The 19,644-nt window shown below is 41.7% G+C and overlaps 1 protein-coding gene across 1 annotated transcript; it reads right to left on the bottom strand.

The window, feature by feature from the left end:
• Window positions 1-2,763: 2,763 nt before the first annotated feature.
• On the bottom strand, window positions 2,764-17,473 carry pik3cg (phosphatidylinositol-4,5-bisphosphate 3-kinase, catalytic subunit gamma). Its single transcript, XM_030720224.1, has 24 exons — window positions 17,292-17,473; window positions 15,898-16,117; window positions 15,640-15,811; window positions 15,293-15,555; window positions 14,289-14,375; window positions 14,119-14,219; window positions 13,823-13,992; window positions 13,552-13,739; window positions 11,728-11,835; window positions 11,493-11,577; window positions 10,975-11,404; window positions 10,770-10,868; window positions 10,555-10,690; window positions 8,570-8,635; window positions 8,214-8,357; window positions 7,206-7,287; window positions 6,306-6,409; window positions 6,000-6,146; window positions 5,834-5,924; window positions 5,558-5,688; window positions 3,854-3,965; window positions 3,551-3,708; window positions 3,303-3,384; window positions 2,764-3,084 (listed from the first exon to the last, which is right to left on the bottom strand). The coding sequence occupies exons 2-24, from the start codon at window positions 16,108-16,110 to the stop codon at window positions 2,885-2,887; spliced, it is 3,369 nt and encodes a 1,122-aa protein (XP_030576084.1). The 5' UTR covers window positions 16,111-16,117; window positions 17,292-17,473; the 3' UTR covers window positions 2,764-2,884.
• Window positions 17,474-19,644: the final 2,171 nt, after the last annotated feature.

Raw genomic sequence — 19,644 nt, forward strand, 5'->3', positions numbered from 1 at the left:
AAGCTTCTTCCGGATGGGGAATAGGGCCTTGCGTCGCTCCAGAATCTCCTTTGGAAACTGGTCGTTGACGCTGAAGTCCGTCCCTCTCAGCTCCCGGCCGCGGCTCTTCACCAGCTCTTTTTCTTTGAAGTGTTCGAATTTGGCCACGATCGGTCTGGGTCTGCGTGCTCCGGGTCGCTTCCCTCCCAGGCGGTGGACTCTATGGAAGGCGATGGTCTTCACGGCGTCCTCCGGGAGCTTCAGGTGAGTTTGGATAAATTCCTTCACTGTAGCCTCCGGGTCCTCCTCTGCCTTCTCCGGGATACCTGAAAACACAAGATTTTCTCTCATGCTGCGGGCCTGAAGCTCGATAATCGATTCTTTAATTTTCTTATTTTCTTCTGAGAGCCGGGTCGTTTCCTCGGTGAGGGAATTCACCGACTCTCTGAGGACAGCGTTTTCAGCAGCCAGTGTTTCCACCTGATGCTGGCTGAACTCGACTGACTCCCGCAGGGCCTGAAACTCCTTGTGAAGGATTTCAACCAGGGCCAAGCGGGCGTCAAAGCTGGACAATTTGTTATTAATGGACTCCAGAATGTCCACAATATTGGTGGTGGGTGGCGAAGTTGCCTCTGGGGAATCTTCTGGGCGGCTTCTTTTTGTGGACGGCGTTGCTTTGCTGGTGGAGGGAGTCAGCGTCTTGTCTGTTTTCCCCATGACGACTCGCTCAAAACACCCGTCGATGTACCGCAGCAAACTATCCAGGTCCTCTCCACCGTCCTCCAGATTGTTGAAAATAATTTAAGTTAGGCTAAGAAACTACCTATATTTTTTTAGTTTTAAGCCTGTCTAGTTATAAATTGGCGAGAAAAAAAAAAAGGCTAATCACGCAAATGCAAATGATTGCAACTCTTAACCAAAATCCAATTTCGAGGATTCGTGTAAATGGTTATTGCTCTGAATTTTTCAACATAAAAGGGGGGGTACGACAGGGGAACCCGGTCTCACCTGTCCTCTTCGCCATATGCATCGAGCCATTAGCAGAATGGATTCGAACAAATAAACACATAGAAGGTATAACAGATAAAAGCGGCATAGAACATAAAATATCTTTATTTGCAGATGATATCCTCTTGTACATTAAAAATCCATCAACCACAATACCCTCCATTATGAAGTGCCTATAGTCATTTGGAGATATCTCAGGTTATAAGGTAAATGAAAGGAAATCAGAAGCAATGATGATTTCAGGACACTGGCCAATTCAGTTAGACAAAGGTGTTAAGTTTAAATGGTCAAAAGATGGTTTTAGGTACCTGGGAGTCACACTGACTGATAACTCGTCCCAGCTATATAATGCCAATTATGGAAAGCTTCTATCACAGATTAAAAAAAGATTTGGAAAGATGGCAAATTCTCCCTCCGTCTCTAGTGGGCAGGGGGGGAACGATCAGGATGAATGTGTTGCCACGGTTACTTTTTCTCTTTGGCTCCCTCCTGGTTGTAGTCCCTAACACCGCCTTTAAACTGCTGGACAGGCTCATATCTAGATTCATCTGGCAAAATAAACGCCTGAGAGTGAGACTTAAAATTCTTTGTTCTTCTAAAGTCTTAGGTGGCTTAAGCCCTCCCACATTTTAAGAGTTATTATTGGGCGGTGCAGCTTAGGGCTCTGGTTTCCTGGATTAGGCTGGATACAGATACAAAATGGTTTACAGGTGGAGCAAGGCTCTGTAGCAAATATATCCATAGCAGATTTACCCTTTTTAAATAGAAAACAATGGCGGAAACTAAAGATACAAAATGAATGGATAATGTTTACTCTAGGGGTGTGGGAAGAAATTAGGGTTGCCACTTTCTTTATCTCGAGCATGGGCAGACAAAGGCCTGATTACAATAAATCAATTATTTGCAGAGACAACATTAAAATCATTTTCCCAGCTTCAAGCCGAATACAATATTGTTAATAGTGACCTCTTCAGATTCTTCCAAATAAGGCATTATCTCCAAAACCATGAGTAACTATACAAAGTAAAAGAAAGGACGACAGATTTTGAGCAATTTTGGATTGATGCAGTAGAGGGGAAAAAAGACTTTAAAAAGATTATTTCAGTTCTGTATCAGAAACTACGCATTAGACATTTCCTGCTCCCACTAGGTGGCGCTGCGATTGTCATAAAATATTGCCACATGTACGTGTTCAGGGCTGGATGCTCATCCTACTGAGAAAGTTTGATCCAGATTGGATTATGCAGGTATGAATGAGAGCCAATCAAAATATCATGGCGAAAGGTCAAATTTCAGGGGGGCATAAGGGCCACGCCCCCTTGGCAAAAACTCACCATTTTTGAAATGTAGATTCCCCTTGGTGTGTAGATGAAACACACCAAATCTGAAGTTGATAACTTCTAAACCCTTTGAGTTATTAGAGAAGGTCTGAAGGGTGCAAATCGCCAAATTTGCATGTTTGAGTCAAAATGGCCGACTTCCTGTTGGGTTTAGAGCATGGCTCCAAGAGGATTTTTTGTGCGTCTGGATATGATACATATGTGTAGCAAGTTTCATAAATGTACGTGAAACACAGCGGTGGGGCTGAACTTTAGGGGGCGCTACTGAGGCATTTTGGCTGGCCCAAGGCCATTAAAATACTTAAATTTTCACCAGGTGTGATGCATGTGCAAAGTTTCATGAGTTTTTGAATATGATAAAGTCCCCAAAAAGGCACTTCTTTTGCCTGAATAAAAATAATAATAATAAAAAAAAACTAAAAAAAAAAAACGGAGCAAATACAATAGGGCCTTCACACAGTTCGTGCTCGGGCCCTAATAATAATAATAATAATAATAATAAACAGAGCAAATACAATAGGGCCTTCGCACAGTTCGTGCTCGGGCCCTAAAAAGTCCTAAGTGGACCGTTTCTCCACACCCTGCTTGATTCCCAGGACCAGATGAACGAACCAATTAATCTGAACCATCCAGCCTTTCTCCCTGCAGATCTCTATCTGATCCAGCAGGTGGCGCTGCGCCTCATCCTCACTACGGCCAACAGTGAGTGCCTCACGGATGTACTCGATGTCCTCCTTACTAGTCAGCTGGGGCATCCCTGTTAATGGACCAAAAAAAGATTTTTTTTAAGCAAAAACTACAACCATGTGTTAGTTTTACTTCACTTTGGAATAAATATCTAAAAAAAACCCAGTTTAAAACTACTTGTCACAGGTGAGCCAATCACACTCAAATTAGGTACAGCTGATATTAACTGGGAAAATGACATTATTTTTATTAATAACTGGCTGTTGCGCTATAAGGATGAGATAGTACCTGTCATCAGCATCATGGAGAAAAGAATGATCAGCAGGTTGGTGTGATGCCGAAGGGCGAGGTAAGCCTTCACGCACACATCCTGAAACACAGAGAATGGATGAACATACAGACAAATCTGACTGACTGGTTTCCGTGTGAATCTCATTTTGATGATCTGAGTTCATTTAAGGGGCAAGTGTGCTCCTGCATGTCTGCCTCAGTGTACACTGTACTGAGTGAACTGGCATGGAAAAAAAAAAAAGCACCTGAAAATTCTGGAAGTGGGGGCTACTTTTCTTTCCTGATGTTCCCATGACATACAGGAAGTCTGGTGTGAGCACAAAGGGAACCCACTCCTTACTGATTCCCATGAAACTCTTGTAATTCCCCAGGATGTGACCAAAGTCGATGTGGAACAGATTCCCTGCAGAAACATGAAGCAGTTAGTATGGCGACAATTATTAATACCTACTTGAATTTAATTTAAGAAATAGCACATTTTTAGAAACTGCATGACTTAATATGCTTCAGTTTGTCTGACAGTGAAGTGAAAACAGATTTAAGATTACCAGATTCAGTGATCATGATGTTGTCATTATGGCGATCCCCAATACCCAGGACGTAAGTAGCCACACAGTATCCACCGCAGGAATACAGAAATCTCTCTACAGCCTGCTGGAACTACAGCACAGAGACAACAACACAAACAAACTACTTTTAAGTTTCAACCCATAACTTTAATTAATGAGAAGAATTTCAATACTGCAGCTATTTAAAACAAGGACATTCACCAAGTGGGGAAAAAAGTGGGGAAAGAATGAGAGCCTAAAAAAAAACTTCTAATTTTGACAGAATTTCATCACTCTGATGGTCTAAAAATGTTGCAGAGATGGACAAGTACACAATATTTTCTACATTCCCTGTCAGATTTATTTATTTTTGCCTTTAGTTTTTTATTTAACAAATGACTTGAGTCACTCAGTCTGTAATTTGGATGAGCAGTTGTCGAGAAAGCAACATAGACTCTGCCATTGTGCTCAGTCAGACACACACACACAGACACACACAAAGAGTAACTGTATCCTTGTAGCTGTTCTCTTTTCAAAAGTGTAGCTTTACGATTTCCTGCATGTGATGGATTTAGGAGACATCTGTAAATTGTACAAATACTAATCTCGGTTACACACTCACCAAACAGGCTATTAAAGAAACCATGACCACGTGTGCACACTCAGAGACACAGAACAGTAGTGTTTAAGAGAACAGCCATAATTATACAGTGTTAGAATAAAGCGAGGGTATGTGTGTGAATCACTGCTGATAAACAAAAATGCCCAAAGTGAGCCCAAGAAGCAGAGTTGATGCTAACTGAGATAGATTAGATGAAATTAGATTTGATTTCATGGGGATTACTTGTTATACTGACCCCACTATGGAAAAAAAGAACGTTTTCAAAAGCAATAAGAGGAACAAGCACAGACTGTGGGAGAGCAGGTGTCTGAGCTAAAAGTAGTGTGTGTGTGTGGGTGCTGTGGTGACAGGAAAAACTCTGACGGTTGCTTCCTTCCTCTCTCAAAGTGCCATTTCCGCCAATATAATAAAGTGCACAAAGCTGCACTATCAACACTCATTACATAATTGCACGTATTGTGTGCAATGCTTGCTGTAAATAAAACTCTATTGATCAGTGATATGTAATCAAGTATACTGATGAGCTACAGAACTGGTCCTGAAACACAAAAACAGCAGGGTGCCTCCTTCACACGCGAGACTAAAGTGTAATTTATGGTGCTGCAAATGTGTCCGTCTGCACAGAGGGGTCTCCACCCACTGCAACTGCACGTCGCTGGACACGGATGACCTATGGGTCAGTTGAGTGCTGACCGGTTAACAAGTGGGCCGGGATGGGGAAGGGAGCGACAGCAGAGTTTATCCGGAATGGGAGAAGCACGGAAAAAAACTAATCAAAGATCAGAAAATACAGCATGAAAAGCACAGACAGCGGTTGCAGCAGGCACTTTTCATTTCGGTTTCATTTCAGCTCTTTGCATGTTATGGCCTCGCTCTTCTCTGCAGCTGGTTGATGGACCGGCAACAGCACAAGCAAGAGTGGCCCACAGACCGGTTGCACCACATATTTTTGACACTGACCCCATCTAACAACAAACAGTCTCTGCAGGTAGACGGGGAGTCCGTGACTGCCCGCAGACTGTCTTCGTGCTACCACCGCTCAAGCATAAAAGAAGCATAAGCTGGTAGGGTACAGCATGTACCTTGTCCTCGCTGACACACTTGTCCCGGAGCCACTGATATAGGATTTCATCTTTAAATGCCCCAGTGCTTCCCACAACACTCTGCTGGATGTTGGCGATGGTGGTGGCATCCTTAACAATTTCAATCATACCTGCAGTGATGCAATAAAGACACATGAAAGGAGTAAGCGCCACAGCAGTGACAAGCCAGAGGCCATTTTTTCCTGAATTTGTCGGGTTAAAATAAAGGCCACAGAATCAAATCTAATTTCTGTATCTCTGGTGTAAATAACTGACCTATCTTATTTCCAGTGGAGATGCAGCCATACGGTAAAAGACAGAGATCCAGAGATTCAGTCTCCCAGATTGACTCCATTATGAGCAGAATCTGAAAGGAAGAAAGTGCACGATATTTATCTTCCATAACTTGCTCAGTTCTGTCTAAAACTAAGTCGCTACTCACCTGCAGGATGAGCATATCCTGTCTGAGGTCATCACCGTCTTTGAAGATGATGCCTATGGGGTCTTTGGACAGAGTGGTGGTGTCGGCCCTTCTGAACTGCAGCCACAGCGGCTTCTTCTTAGATGCCATCACTTTGCACTGCTCAATCTACACAAACAGAAATTGCATTCATCTTTGAATTTAGTGATTTATAGTTAAGATTCTGAAGTTTCTAGCCAGAAATAAGTTCTCATGTGAGCTATGAGGCTGCTGAAGTTGTTTTCATTTTAGTGTTTAATACACTGTATGTGTGTTTTTGCTCCTCACCAGCAGCGGTCCAGCTCTTAGTCCTGGATCATAAGGGACTCTGAAACTCTCCGGCAGACCGGAGGACTGCAGATTCTCCAGCTTCTGACGCAACTGAAACACCACTGAAAAACACACACTTTGCTTTGATGTGACTCTTCAAAATGTTTTAGAATCATTCTATTTGTATAGCACTTTTTTAAAAACACAGGTGCAAATGGCTCATAATCTGAATATCTACACATTAAAAACATATACGAACATCCTAACATACAGGAGAGAAGGCTTAATCAGAGAGAATGAAGAGGATGCAGGGATAGGGAATTCTGCTATAACAGCAGGGGTGAGGCCATGCACAGCTTTGTTTTTAAAATTCCATCCATCCATCCTATTCCACTTATCCAATTCAGGATCAGAAGGGCATTGGAGCCTATTCCAGCTGACATTAGGCAAGAGGTGGGGGTACACCCTGGTACCCTGGTGCACACGTTGCAGAGCTAACACAATCAGACAACCATTCACATGTACGTGCAATTTAGAGCCACCAATTAACCCAACAAGCAGGCCTTTGGACTGTGGAGGTGAAACCGGAATACTGGGAGTATCACAGTCAGGAGAACGCGCAAACTCCACACAGACAGGTCAGCGGATCTGAACCAGGAACCCTCTTACTGTGAGGTGACAGTGGTAACCTCGAAAGTCAAAATTCAAAAGCCTATCAAAAATAATAAGATGAGTTGATATTTCTGTCAGAAAATGGACAACGTTGTGATTGAGCTCACGTTGGACAGGGCTGAAATAGAACAAAATCTGTAATGAAAGTTAAATACTACTAAAAATACCACTAAATTAGTTTCCAAACAACAACAAAAAAAAAATGCAGGTTCACACCAGTGCTTCTTTTCATTTTCTGCCTCTCACCTTGTGGCGTAACATCGTACTTGTCTGCAGACATGGTCTTGATCTCACGGGTGACTTTCTGCAGAGCCTCCGTCACATCCACCTGGAAGCATCAGTTCCTTCTGTCAAAGATCTTTTCACTGACTGCATTGTGTTAACAGATATCACCCTCCACAAGATTACTGCTCTCAAAGTAAAACAAGGTGACACAGAAGCACAATTATGCCCAAAAAGCCACCATTCAGGTGTGTGCCAAAGGTCAAGACTAGATGACAGAGAAGAGGTGAGATGTAAAGGAAACGGGTTGAATTCCTTTGGTAAACTGTTTAAAGAGAGAGCATCAGTTCATGCAGTCAAGTACTGAGAGTCTGTAAATGCTGTCAAAATTAAAAAAACCTCTCAGTCCTCTGATCACGCAGTCATCCACATATACAGTACTGTACAAAAGTCTTGAACCACACCTCATTTCTATATATGAAAATGGGAAACCAGTGCATTAAAATACTGAAATGTGCCAACATGCATGGAAATATAGTATATAAGCTAATTCTGATGAACCTGAAAGTCAGTATTTAGTATGACTGCTTTTAATCAGCACAGCCTGAACTCTTTCTCGCAGCTTTCTTGTCATTTCTTTAAGTAGTCTTCAGGAATAGTTCTCCAGGCTTCTTGAAGGACAGTCTACTTGTGTAATGTGGCACACCTCAGTCTTTTCTTCCTGTTTTCCCTTCTTTAAGAATGGCTTATTGACAGCCAGCCTTCCACTGAGACCATTTCTGAGGAGGCTTCAGTGAACTGAAGAGCCAGGTGCATCTCTCAGGTCATGTGTCAGGTCTTTGCTGGATTTTTTTTTCCTATTTCTTATGAACATGACTTTCAGATGCTGTTCATCTGCTGTAGATAGTTTGAAAGACGTTCAGAAAGCCTGAAGAACCATTTCACAATACCCCTTTAAAATATGAAGGGTGGCTCAACACTTTTTCACAGTACGGTACATTTGTGTTAAAATGTGTAAATAAAGCATGTCACCTGCTTCTTGAAGTCCTGCAGCATATTTTCCCCACAGCCTCTGAGGTAGGCCTCCAGCAGGACAGCGTACCTCTGCTGGTAGTGCTTGGACTGGGCGATCTCACTCCGCAAGAACCAGAAGAGAAAATGACCAATACGCTTACTCTGCAAAGGAAAAACAAAAAGGAAAAAAAAAGACAAAGTATGAAAAAAATACTGCTGATTATTTTTACATTTTCAGACTGTGCTTACAGTATGTTGCTAGTGAAACTTTCTTTTTTTAGCTTCAACAAAATAAATGTGTGGCAACAACTAAGCTAACTTTAGAAACACATGCACTGCTGAGAGAAAAAAAACAGACAGACACATCTGCTTACCCTCAGAGCTCTCTTCAGTAGGAACCTGACTAGAGCACTGTCATGGTACGGCTCAAACTTGACTGCCTGCAGGACACACAAACACATTCACAAAGCAATGAACTTTATTTCTAACGAAACCACAATCTGATCTTACCAGGATTTCCAGGTTTCATTCAGTCTCATACATGCACTGTATCACAAACTCGTGTGAACTCTGGTGTAATGTACAAAAAGAACAATGCAACATTGTTCTTACTGCAGTCTCATCTCTCTGGATGAACTCCAAAGCACATGGAAGCTTATCCAAAAATAGCAGGTTTTCTAGCACGTGAAGTTAGCAGAGCAAACAACAAAGACACTGCAACAAACAGGCTCCGTGAATACATTTAACAGAGGATACACTGTGAATGGGACACAGCATGGACTGTGGCAGCCAAGCAAGTGTAATGAAAACACAGAACACACTGTGCTCCTACAGAACTGCAATTTAAATGTTTAGAAAAAGAAGCAGTGACTGGTTAAAAGGAACTGAAATCCTTGCTGACAATCCACAGCATGCTGTCACTCTTGGGAAGAAGTTTGACTAGTATTTGAAAGCCAGCAGTGTATTCTTACATATATACCCTATATAGACTTCAGCTGATGACTGATGACTGATACGGTATCATTCATGCAAAGCTGACCACAGAGTCAACTATGGAAAGCTACTGAAAGCTAAACTCACAGCATGTCTCTGATGAGCCTGAGCTTGTGAATCAGGTGGTGCAGGAGAGTAAATGCAAAAGAGGCTTCATCATGTCAAGCCAACATTTATCTGCCCAGTCAAATATGGGCTGTTTCGCATCTTAAGTCAACAATAATAACTATAAGAGCAGCAGAGTATATGTTCATCAGGACCACGTCATAAACACCACTCTCATAAAAGAGGCCAAAACAAAACTCTGCAGTGATGATGTAAAGCAGGCAGTGTACACAAACTGCCAGTGTAGGATGAAAGTGTAGCATGTCTGTGCTAGGCTGCAATAACCAGTTTCTCACAGTGCTGCCACATTTGACATAGAGATACCAGAAATGGTCTAAATCTGAGAGAGAAAACAAATGTTCACCTTTCCAACAGTAAAACTAAACAGTCTAACATGACTGACGCATCAATAACTGAATGTTTTTATGCTGTAAAAGATCGACTTTGACGTTCAGCTACATATTGGGAGATTTATATTAAGCATTAGATTCTAAAAGTAGATTATTTGTTTTGTATGCAAACATAACTCCTACTGAATGTAGGAGAATACAAAGTGCACCATTTGCTTCCTAAATGTAGACGCAGGTACAGAAAGTGCATGTTAGGTATGCAAATGTTATCAACAGATAACAGCTGATTTTAATGCCAGCACATATCAGCTGATGGCTCAGCTGATATTATTATAGCCTTCTGCAGCTCCTATTGGCAACTCCCACATAGGGTGCACTAGTTAATTATACACTCACTGCACTTTATTAGGTACACCTGGTACAATGCTTCGTGGCAGAGATTCAACAAGGGGCTGGAAACGCTCCTCAGAGATTTTGGTCCATATTGACAGTTTCTGCTGATTTGTCAGCTGCACATCTGTAATGAGAATCTCCCGTTCCACCACATCCCAAAGGTGCTCAGTTGGATTGAGATCTGGTAACTCTGGAGGCCATTTGAGTACAGAGAACTCACTGTCATGTTCAAGATACCAGTTTGAGATTATTCTAGCTGTGTGCCATAGTGTGTTACCCTCAGGGGAGCAGCATCAGTTGATGGGCATGGTAATGCTTGCTCTCTTCTGTGCTTCTGTGCCCTACTAGCTTAAGCTCTTAATGCATGCACACAGAAAGGTGGGAAGGTCCTTGAAAAAAGCCATATAGCTAAAAAAAAAAAAGAAAAAAGATGAAAATAACCATCTTCTTTTGACTGAAGTGGTCCCCACTCAAATCAACCAAATATTATATCTATATAAAAAAAAGAGAGGCTGTACCTGTACAAGCTGGAGAAGATATCTGAGCACATCATCATCTTCCAGTGTCTCCAGCTTCCTCACTGCCATTGAGCGAACCTGAGAATCTGAGTAGTGGCAGTCAAGCAGCTGCATGGCCAGGCCAACATCCAGACCACTGCAAAGGAATATTATGGTGAAATGTGGTGTGACACTGATCCTCCACACAGTAGTGACAGAGTGAAACGCCATTATACCTGGTGTCCCATGCGCTACTGCGCTCCAGCAGCCGGTGTGTTGCCAAAACATCTTCCTGTTTTCCCCACCTGACTGAGCCCAGCAGCTTTGGGTAGGCTCTAAGGGCAAGTGATTGATGGCAAAATTAAATATTCAAAAATAATGGTACAACACTTTGTAGTCCATTTGATTTAGAATGAGAAAAGTAAGAAAACACATCAGTACCTGGGGTCACGCATACACTCATGTCTAAAGTGCCACAGCAGTTCTTTGTCCTCGGGGCTGAGGGGATGTAGGGGATCGGTACCTACGATGGCCTCAAACTGTTTTTTTAAGTGGTTTGGCATCTCTCTCTGACCTCGCTCCCCTCCCTCTGCTTCTTCGCCCCCAACCCCCCAGTCCCGGCCCACGTCCCGGCTCTTGGGTAGCACCACGGGATAGCAGTATTTGTCCAGCAAAATGGCGATGGCCATGGAAGAGGCCTTGTCTGGGTTCGTGGCTGAGGTGAGCTTGTCTGCGTTGATGCTACTGCTGCTCTCCTCGCTCTTTTCTGGCATCTTCCACATGTGGAGGATGAACTCGCCCTGACGGAGCAATGAGCGGTGGTCGATCAGGAGCAGGTTCACGTAGTAAAGGAGACGACTCTTGGTCTTTCCTGAAAGACAGACTTTTACTCAGACTGAATAAAGGCTTGCTCTGTAGATGTTCAACATGTGAAGCAACAGAATGGGAGAGGACTTTACCATCAAGACTGCTGCTTCCTGCTGTATTCTCTTGGTAGGAACCTGCTTTGGAATTTGGGGTCTGGGGTTGCTTCCCACAGATCACCTAGGTGGGACACACAGAGCACAGTGAACAGTTATGTACCAAAAACACAACAGTTATAACTTATTAATGATTAACAATTATTCACAAACAAATATAGACAAATACATATGAAGGATGATTATACCATCAGAATGAAATTTCTGAGTTTACCTGGAGGTTAAGGCGTGCTCCCTTAGGTAGGTCCTTGATTTTAATGCTAAATTCCAGCCAGCAGTTCCACAGCACCTCTTCACTGAAAGTTTTGGAGGTGGTTCTCTCCTAAAAAATTAGAATCGGGGTTAAACTTTGCTTTTATTTATATAGCGCCAAATCACAACAACAGTCAGCTCAAGGGGCTTTATAGTGTAAGCTAAAGACTTACAACAATACAGAGAAAACCCAACAATCAGACAACTCTCTATGAGCAAGCACTTGGCAACAGTGGGAAGGAAAAACTCTCTTTTTTCCCACACTGTGGAATAGTTTCACTGCCTTTTTCAAACATATCCATTTCACGTAGTTTCATTTTGTTCATACTTCTTCCAACATATGTGGCAGTTTTCAGTGGTGGGGTCCACCATTCCCACAGTACACTTTACAGACACTTTTGTGATTTCCTGTTCTGATGCCTTGATTTTAGCATTATGGCTGAAGAGGCTGCATGAAGTTTGGAGGTCTGTAGTGACTGACTGCAGAAAGTTGGTGACCTCTGTCCACTATGCGCCTCAGCATCCACTGACCTCACTCTATGATTTTATGTGGACTACCACTCTGTGGCTGAGTTGCTGTTTTTCTCAATCACTTCCACTTCATTATAATACCACTAACAGCTGGCTGTGGAATATTTAGTAGTGAGGAAATTTCACAACTGGACTTGTTGCACAGGTATCATCCTATCACAGTACTACGCTGGAATTCACTGAGCTCCTGAGAGCGACCCAGTCTTTCACTAATGTTTGTAGAAGCAGTCTGCATGCCTAGGTGTTTGGTTTATACACCTGTGGCCATGGAGGTGATTGGAACACCTGAATTCAATAACTTGAGTGGGTGAGTGAATACTTTTGGCAAAATAGCACAGCCTGCACACTCTCCCCACACTGCACGGGTAACCTTCCCCTACCTGACAAATCCCTGTTAATTAACCACTGTTTACTTGCTAATTATTGATAATTTGAATACAAAAACTACAACAATTTTAGGTTCACGAAGGTTCAGGTACCTAAAAAAAAGTCCAACTTGACTGTGACCTGGATGACTGAGAATCTACACAGACATACTAGAATTTCATTCCCCAAAACTGGAGCACAGACTTCTTGGACAGTCTGTTAGGGTAGCTGACATCACAATAATCATAGTATTTGTCAGATAAATGCACTTAAAAAAAAAAAAAAAAAGCCACAACACCACGATCAAAAGGTCCAGTTCAGTGACTCGGTTTAGCCTTGGAGCCAGCTAGTGGTCAAACTTTTAAGCATTAGTATAATTTAAATAGATGTGTTGCCACAAAGAGTAAAATGATCTATAGAGGAAAAAAAAATATTTTTTTTGTACCAGACTATAAAAATGATATGTCTGTTATTTTACCATGGGTGCACACGGATAGATTTGGTTTTAGGGCTGGCCTTAAGTGACCATATAAGAAACTGCAGTTTTTGCCACACCAAGGGCAGGTCACCAGTATATATCAAGTTATTATTCATGTAAACTGAACATTTCCAGCTGCTTCTACTTTCCTTTAAAGGCATTAACCTGCCAAAAAAAACAGAGTGGCTTTTTGGTATAAAATTTTTTCAGAAGTGTCTATAAAACAAGTAATGTTTGACATGTTTATATGTGAGGTCAATTTTTACATTAGCATGTATCTATTGTGTTGATAATTCTGTTACCATTAAATTATTTAGTTAAGAAATTCAAGCATAAAGATTCTAACTGCTCTTAGATCAATGTATCTCAGAAGCCACGTTAACACTTGAGTTTGTGTGAAAGTGTCCTTACCTGAGCTAAAAGCTGCTGCCCGTGGAAGATGCTGGCCTCGATGTAGACAATAAGCTCTGGGACTTTGGGGAGGGATGGGATGTCAATCCCTAGCACCTTCACTCTGAACTTCCTGTTACAGTCCCACATGGAGATGGTGAACACACGCTCATGGTCTTTCTCATCAATGGTCAGTTGCTCATGGGTACCTGAGAGGGAAAATCCGAAGATTAGGTTACAAGGTTGACCATGTGGAAGGGAAATGATTAAACTGCTTAGCTTAACTCCTTACCTGCAACTCCAGTGCAGTCATCCACTTGGGCCCAATCTTCCTTCCGTACCAGATCCAGATTAGGATCAGGCGGCGTCTCCAGAAGCAGGTGGATTTCCTCACCATTCTTCAGGCACTGACGGATCCAGTTAAAGTTCTGCAGAGGCTTCTCTCCATACAGGTACTCGTCCCTGTGTGACACTGGCATGCTTACTTTCTAATGTAATGGTAATGTTCCTCTGTTTAAATCTACTCTCTATTTAAGCTGTCACTGGCTTTCAATCCCAACTTGAAGACATTGTTTGCGTGTGCCATACCTGCCGCACACCCGAAGCACAAAGTCAGCCTCACACACGTTGTCAGAGATGCCCAGCAAAGCTCTTTTGTTTGTTGTTTTGGCAAAAAAGCTCGCCAACACCTAAACAAGATGGAAAACTTTCAGAAAACTACAGAAAACAGGAACAGGAAGTAGTGAAAATACACTTACCTGAGTTGGTGTGTCATCAATAGAGACCTTGATGGTCTGGCTGGCCTTGCTCACGTGGATTACCACCAGGATGTGACCATTATTGATCTGAAAGGAGGCGCAAAAAGAACAATTTACAAGTCAAAATAAACACACCTTAAGCCATTTAGGCATGAATTAATTCAAGAAATCTGACCAATGACTCACTGACAGCCGGTCAGTTTTTTAGTGGAAACATAATTTCTAAGTATGCATAAACAGACAATCAACCAAGAGTTGTCGATCTGTTCTCTTACATGCGGTCTCACTCCTCACAGTCATACAGTACAGGCTGCTGTTGATGCACCATTTTCTTCAACTCATTCCAAAAAAAGATTCACTACTGTCGTTCAGTGAAGTTTGTGCCCTATTCTGCAAAAAAATCAGCCTGTTTTTAAGTTAACTTTAAAGAGCCCAGGATTTCAAACTGGAAACAACATCCCCAGGATCTAATCATCCATCACACAACAATCACACAACTGGGGCTTGAGGCTAGAGGCGGTGGTCTCTGTAGCAATAAATGCCACTGTATTCTGTAAGCTCAGGCTGGTTAAGAAAATGGCTTTTTGGCAGAAGGCAGACACACATTATTAAAAACAAGGATCTCCAAGTCACACCTTTATGTGCGACTGTGTCAATCATCAGCAGAAGCACTGACACAAACTGTCAAGAAAAGGAGAGGAAGCCAGAGACAGACGAGGCACACGGTTAGCACTTTTTTTTAAGTTTAAAATGAACTCGTCACACAAGCAGAATCTGTAGCAAAGGTTGGCACAGTCTCTGTGAGCAATGAGCTGAATTTGCACTTCCACGGCTGAGATGGCCGCATGTTTCTGCACAGGCTTTCATTCAGATGTGCAGGGCTTGGAGAGCTGGCTAATTTTTCAGTCTTATGTTTCTTTCAGAACTGCAGTGATTACAGGCAACAGCGCTAATGCTGTTATATTGTTATAAAAACAAACCGACACACACACACACACACAGACCTTGGAGAGCAGGTGCTCAGGCAGTGGCTTGCGGGTCACCCAGGGGTCCATGGAGTAGAGCTTTGGGTCGCGATCTGACAGCTCTATGCGTCGGGGGGTCAGCAGCTTCCTGCGCGTGAACTCCAGCTCATCGTCGTGGACATTGCTGACGTCAGTCACGTCGTAGCCTATCAGGTAGTTCAGGTAGCACTGGTACTCCACGGACTCCTGCATGGGCTGCGGGCGGACCGCCAGCTGAATTCGCCCCACATCCTTCTTCAGGGCTTTTGAAACACAAAGACAAAGATTTTACATCATCGCTAAACACCAGCTCAGATTCTGACTGCAGGACGGAGGGGTCGTGGTACCTCTCCAGTAGCCAATGCAGTCTAGCGTCTGGAAGACCTGGTGCTTGTCATAGATCTCACAAACATTTCCTTTCTTCTGGTAAAGCAGGATGCAATGGTCAGGAGAAAACCGCTGGTAGAACTCAGGGCATAGGTTTGAAGTCACCGCTTTCATCCACACCTGAGCTTTCACCTGTGAATAAGGTGCAGTGAGGACCATTTTAACATCTATAACTGATGGTCCCCGGGCCTCGCAAGAAAATAAGCAAATGAGCCGACCTGTTCGACGGTCCAGTTCCCAGCCACATCCAGCTGCAGAGTGTCAGGGCTGTTCCCACCCCGCGTGGCCGTGGGCAGCACAAACTCAACGGTGATCTGATCCATGGAGTTGGAGGAGGACGAGGTGATGGCTTTCTTTCTCCTCCTCCTCCGGCTCTCTTCTCGTGGAACTTGAGACTCTTCGTCGCTCACCTGGATCCGCCGCCTGTCCATCGCCTAGCTAGAGACGGATGGAAACGTAAAAATGCGACATGCTGTCATTAATCTGTAATCGGCCGCCCAGCACTTCCCTGTGTTTTCTGCTGAAACATCATGGCTACTGAAAACTTGACAAACATCAATAAACAGGACAACTAAGAAGGTTATGATAGATATTACAATATGACACATGTTCTAAAGGCCGATGACTCAGTCGTCCCAGTGTCAAATGTCCTCCATCAAAGCTTCCTCATACTCATCGTATTAGCAAATTTGTACAGATTAACAAAGACTAAAACATAAGACACTTATTTTTACTTATTTCCCCATTTAATCACATTTTCCTCTGTATTTTTCACATCCTTTTTCATCAGTGCACAATTTCAGTTTCCTTCTCCTTTTAATACACAGTTTTAGATTTGCACACTTCCTAAAAGTTGCTATCAGGATGAGCAACAAAAATGTACTTACTCCCCTTTATTCAAATGCTCTTAAGCTGCTTTGTCAGTGCAGAGGCAGATGTCGCAATCATCCCACAGACTCTGAATCTTTTAATTATTATTTTTTGGATAATATGAGCTCTCTAAAATTGGAGCTCTGTAAGAATGATAAACTTCACCTCTAACCACACACGGATGGTGGCTGCATGTACTGACACTGCTTTGGGAAAGAAAAGATTTCCCAAAGCAGCTTTACTTACATGATTCATTAACATCTAAATACCTTTAAAAGGTATTTAGATGTTAATGAATCATGTAAGTAAAGCAGCTTTACTAGCATGATTCATTAACATCTAAATACCTTTTTGTTTAAAAAAAAAACAAAAACAAAAAACAATAAAATAAAAATAAATCATCTTCACTGGTTGACGTGTACAGGATTAAATGGCTGGAGTTTCCCTTCTGCTTCTGTCACATCAGCAGAGGAAGCTTTGAAAAGCAGGAAGCAAAACTCAAAACATTATGGATGCAATTAGAACCGCACTCAGCCACAGTGTGCTGTTTAGACGACGGAGTCATAAACATCTTCAGGCCATTAAAATTGACTGTGGCGAGTCTACGCAGGGGTTTATTAAACTTTTATTTAACTTAACCATAGCTGAGCAGGGTTAGTCCGTGGTGTAACGGTACAGCTGCCCCAATAAGCGAAAGGAGAGGCGGAAATATGGAAAATAAAAGTCATAAAGGCGGACTCACCAATGAACGAAGACGGCAACCAAATCCGGAGCTTTGGACAAAAGGTTCGGCATTTATGCTGATGAAGGAGACCACGAAGCAGTGTAAAGGATACCTTTAAGTTTGCGTGCAGACTCTGGGTAAAGGAAACGCTGCGTATCTACTCATAAAGTTGGTCAATCTCACCGGCCAACTTTTTCAGAACCACACCACCACTTCCGGCGTCTCTTCAAAATAAAATACTATTACTCCCTACTCGCGCTACTGTATAGACCTGACTAATATTTATAAAAAAAAAAAAAAAAAAAAAAAGAAAGAAAAATTGCTCTTTTTAAAGAGGACAAAGCAAAATAAAGACATTTTTTGGTGGCGGAGGGGTATTAAGCAATACTATTATCACTCTAAAGCACAATTAAAGCTGTTTAATCATGACGCTTTTCTGGTGTCACGCGCATGCCTGTTTCCATATTGCCAGCGTTCACTGCCCTCTAGTGGCTACAGTACAAAACTACATCACTACCGATAAATACTCTCATGAAAGGCTTAACTGTTGCACTGAGGAAATAATAAAATGAAATATATATCCCTATTGGAATATGAATGATGCATAAAGATGAATGGCTCTATAGTGTAGTGGTTCACACATTCGCCTAACACAACCAAAAGATTCCCGATTTGATCCTAGGAGGAGACAAATCCCTTCAGGGTCACCCGCTGTGGTGAACCCTTTAAGGACAGGTCTCTCATCAACCACATATTACATTTTTTGCTTATTTGTTCAATCACCGGAGCAAAATTTGAAGAGTTACGCAATTTTTGATTTTTTTCAATAACCACTCCCAAATATGTAAGATTATTTTTCACTGGTATACCATTAATTTCTGACAGACTTGAATCTTTAAGAGAAAACAAGACAGACTTATTCAAATTTATTTTCAGTCCTGAGACTGAGGAAAAATCCTGGACACAAGCAACTGCCTTATTCCCATTGTGTTGGTTAGAGATGACTATTGCAGTGTCATCAGCCAGTTGTGATAATTTGAATTCCCTTCCTAATACTATGATACCCTGAAAGTGACCTTTTTTAATATGCACTGCCATAATTTGTGTGACAAGAAGGAACAGGAACGGGCTTGAAGGACAACCTTGTCTAATTCCACGATTAACTTTGAATCTCTGAGTTGTAACCCATGCTAACTTAACTGAGCTATTGCAGCGCCTATATAAGGTAGTAATGGCTCTTAAAAAATAATCCCCAAATCCAAAGTGCTGAATGACTTTAAACATAAATTTATGGCTTACAGTATCAAATGCTTTATAAAAATCAACAAAGAGGATAAAGCTGTCATCTAATATATATTCATTATAATCAATCATATCTAAAACTAACCGAATGTTACTGCAAATGTTTCTGCCAGCCATAAATCCAGATTGTTCCTCATCAATAATGCTCTGTAGTCCAGTTTTTAGCCTCTTGGCAAAAACAAGCACAAAGATTTTAAAATCATTATTTAAAAGACTAATTGGTCTCCAATTTTCTAGATTTAGTTTATCTTTTTTTGGCTTTGGAATTAGCTTAATCAAGCCTTGGAGGCAGTTCCTCTTTGATTATCTCTTCTTCAAACAGAGCCTTTAAGAATGGGGCTAATGGATTGATGAGAAACTTGTAAAATTCACTAATTAATCCATCATTTCCAGGAGATTAGTTATCTTTATGAGAACCAATGCATTCCTGAATTTCTTTTAAATGAATTCCTTCATCACAAAGCAACTTAAAATTATCATCTACACTGTTGAGATTCTCTTCCTGTCCTCTAAGAAATCTATCCATGTCATCCTCATTTTCTGAGTCAGTCATATATAATCTTTGATAGAAATTGGTTACATATTTTTGAAATAACATTTTCATCTTCACATATTGCATCACTAATTCTAAGTTTCCCAATAAAGGACTGCTCAAAGTTCCTTTTCTCGAGATTAAAAAAATACTTTGTGCATTTTCCACCCTGTTCTAACATTTCCTCCTAGATCTAATAAAGGCACCTTTGGCTTTATCCTCATATATTTTTTCCAGATCTGTAACAATGAATATTATTTAGATTCATGTTCAGACAAATTGGTTTTCTCAGACAGTTTCATTAATTTATAAATTATTTGAGTTTCTCTCTCTTTGTTCTCTAAAACAACCTTCTTCCTTATTCTTATTGCCAACTTTCTAATTTCAAATTTCCTTAATTCCCAGCACTTCCCAAAACAATTGAGCATTTTTGCTTCTGTCCAGGGTTTATTAATAAGTCTCAGGGTTCCATTTTGGAATTCTTCATTTTGTAACAACCTTTTCTTTAATTTCCTGTATTCCGAATGTGTCTAATAA

Source organism: Archocentrus centrarchus, chromosome 23 (assembly GCF_007364275.1).
Source record: "Archocentrus centrarchus isolate MPI-CPG fArcCen1 chromosome 23, fArcCen1, whole genome shotgun sequence".
In the NCBI taxonomy this organism is placed as follows: domain Eukaryota; kingdom Metazoa; phylum Chordata; class Actinopteri; order Cichliformes; family Cichlidae; genus Archocentrus; species Archocentrus centrarchus.

Bases quoted from the DNA above. Each gene is read 5' to 3' on its own strand.
- pik3cg (XM_030720224.1), bottom strand. From the start codon at position 16,110: ATGGACAGGCGGCGGATCCAGGTGAGCGACGAAGAGTCTCAAGTTCCA. The intron at 8,636-10,554 runs GTACAGCCTCTC...TGTGTCCTGCAG, and splicing joins ATCTTCTCCAGCTTGTACAG to GCAGTCAAGTTTGAGCCGTA. The intron at 5,689-5,833 runs GTCAGTTATTTA...GCATCACTGCAG, and splicing joins CTCCACTGGAAATAAGATAG to GTATGATTGAAATTGTTAAG.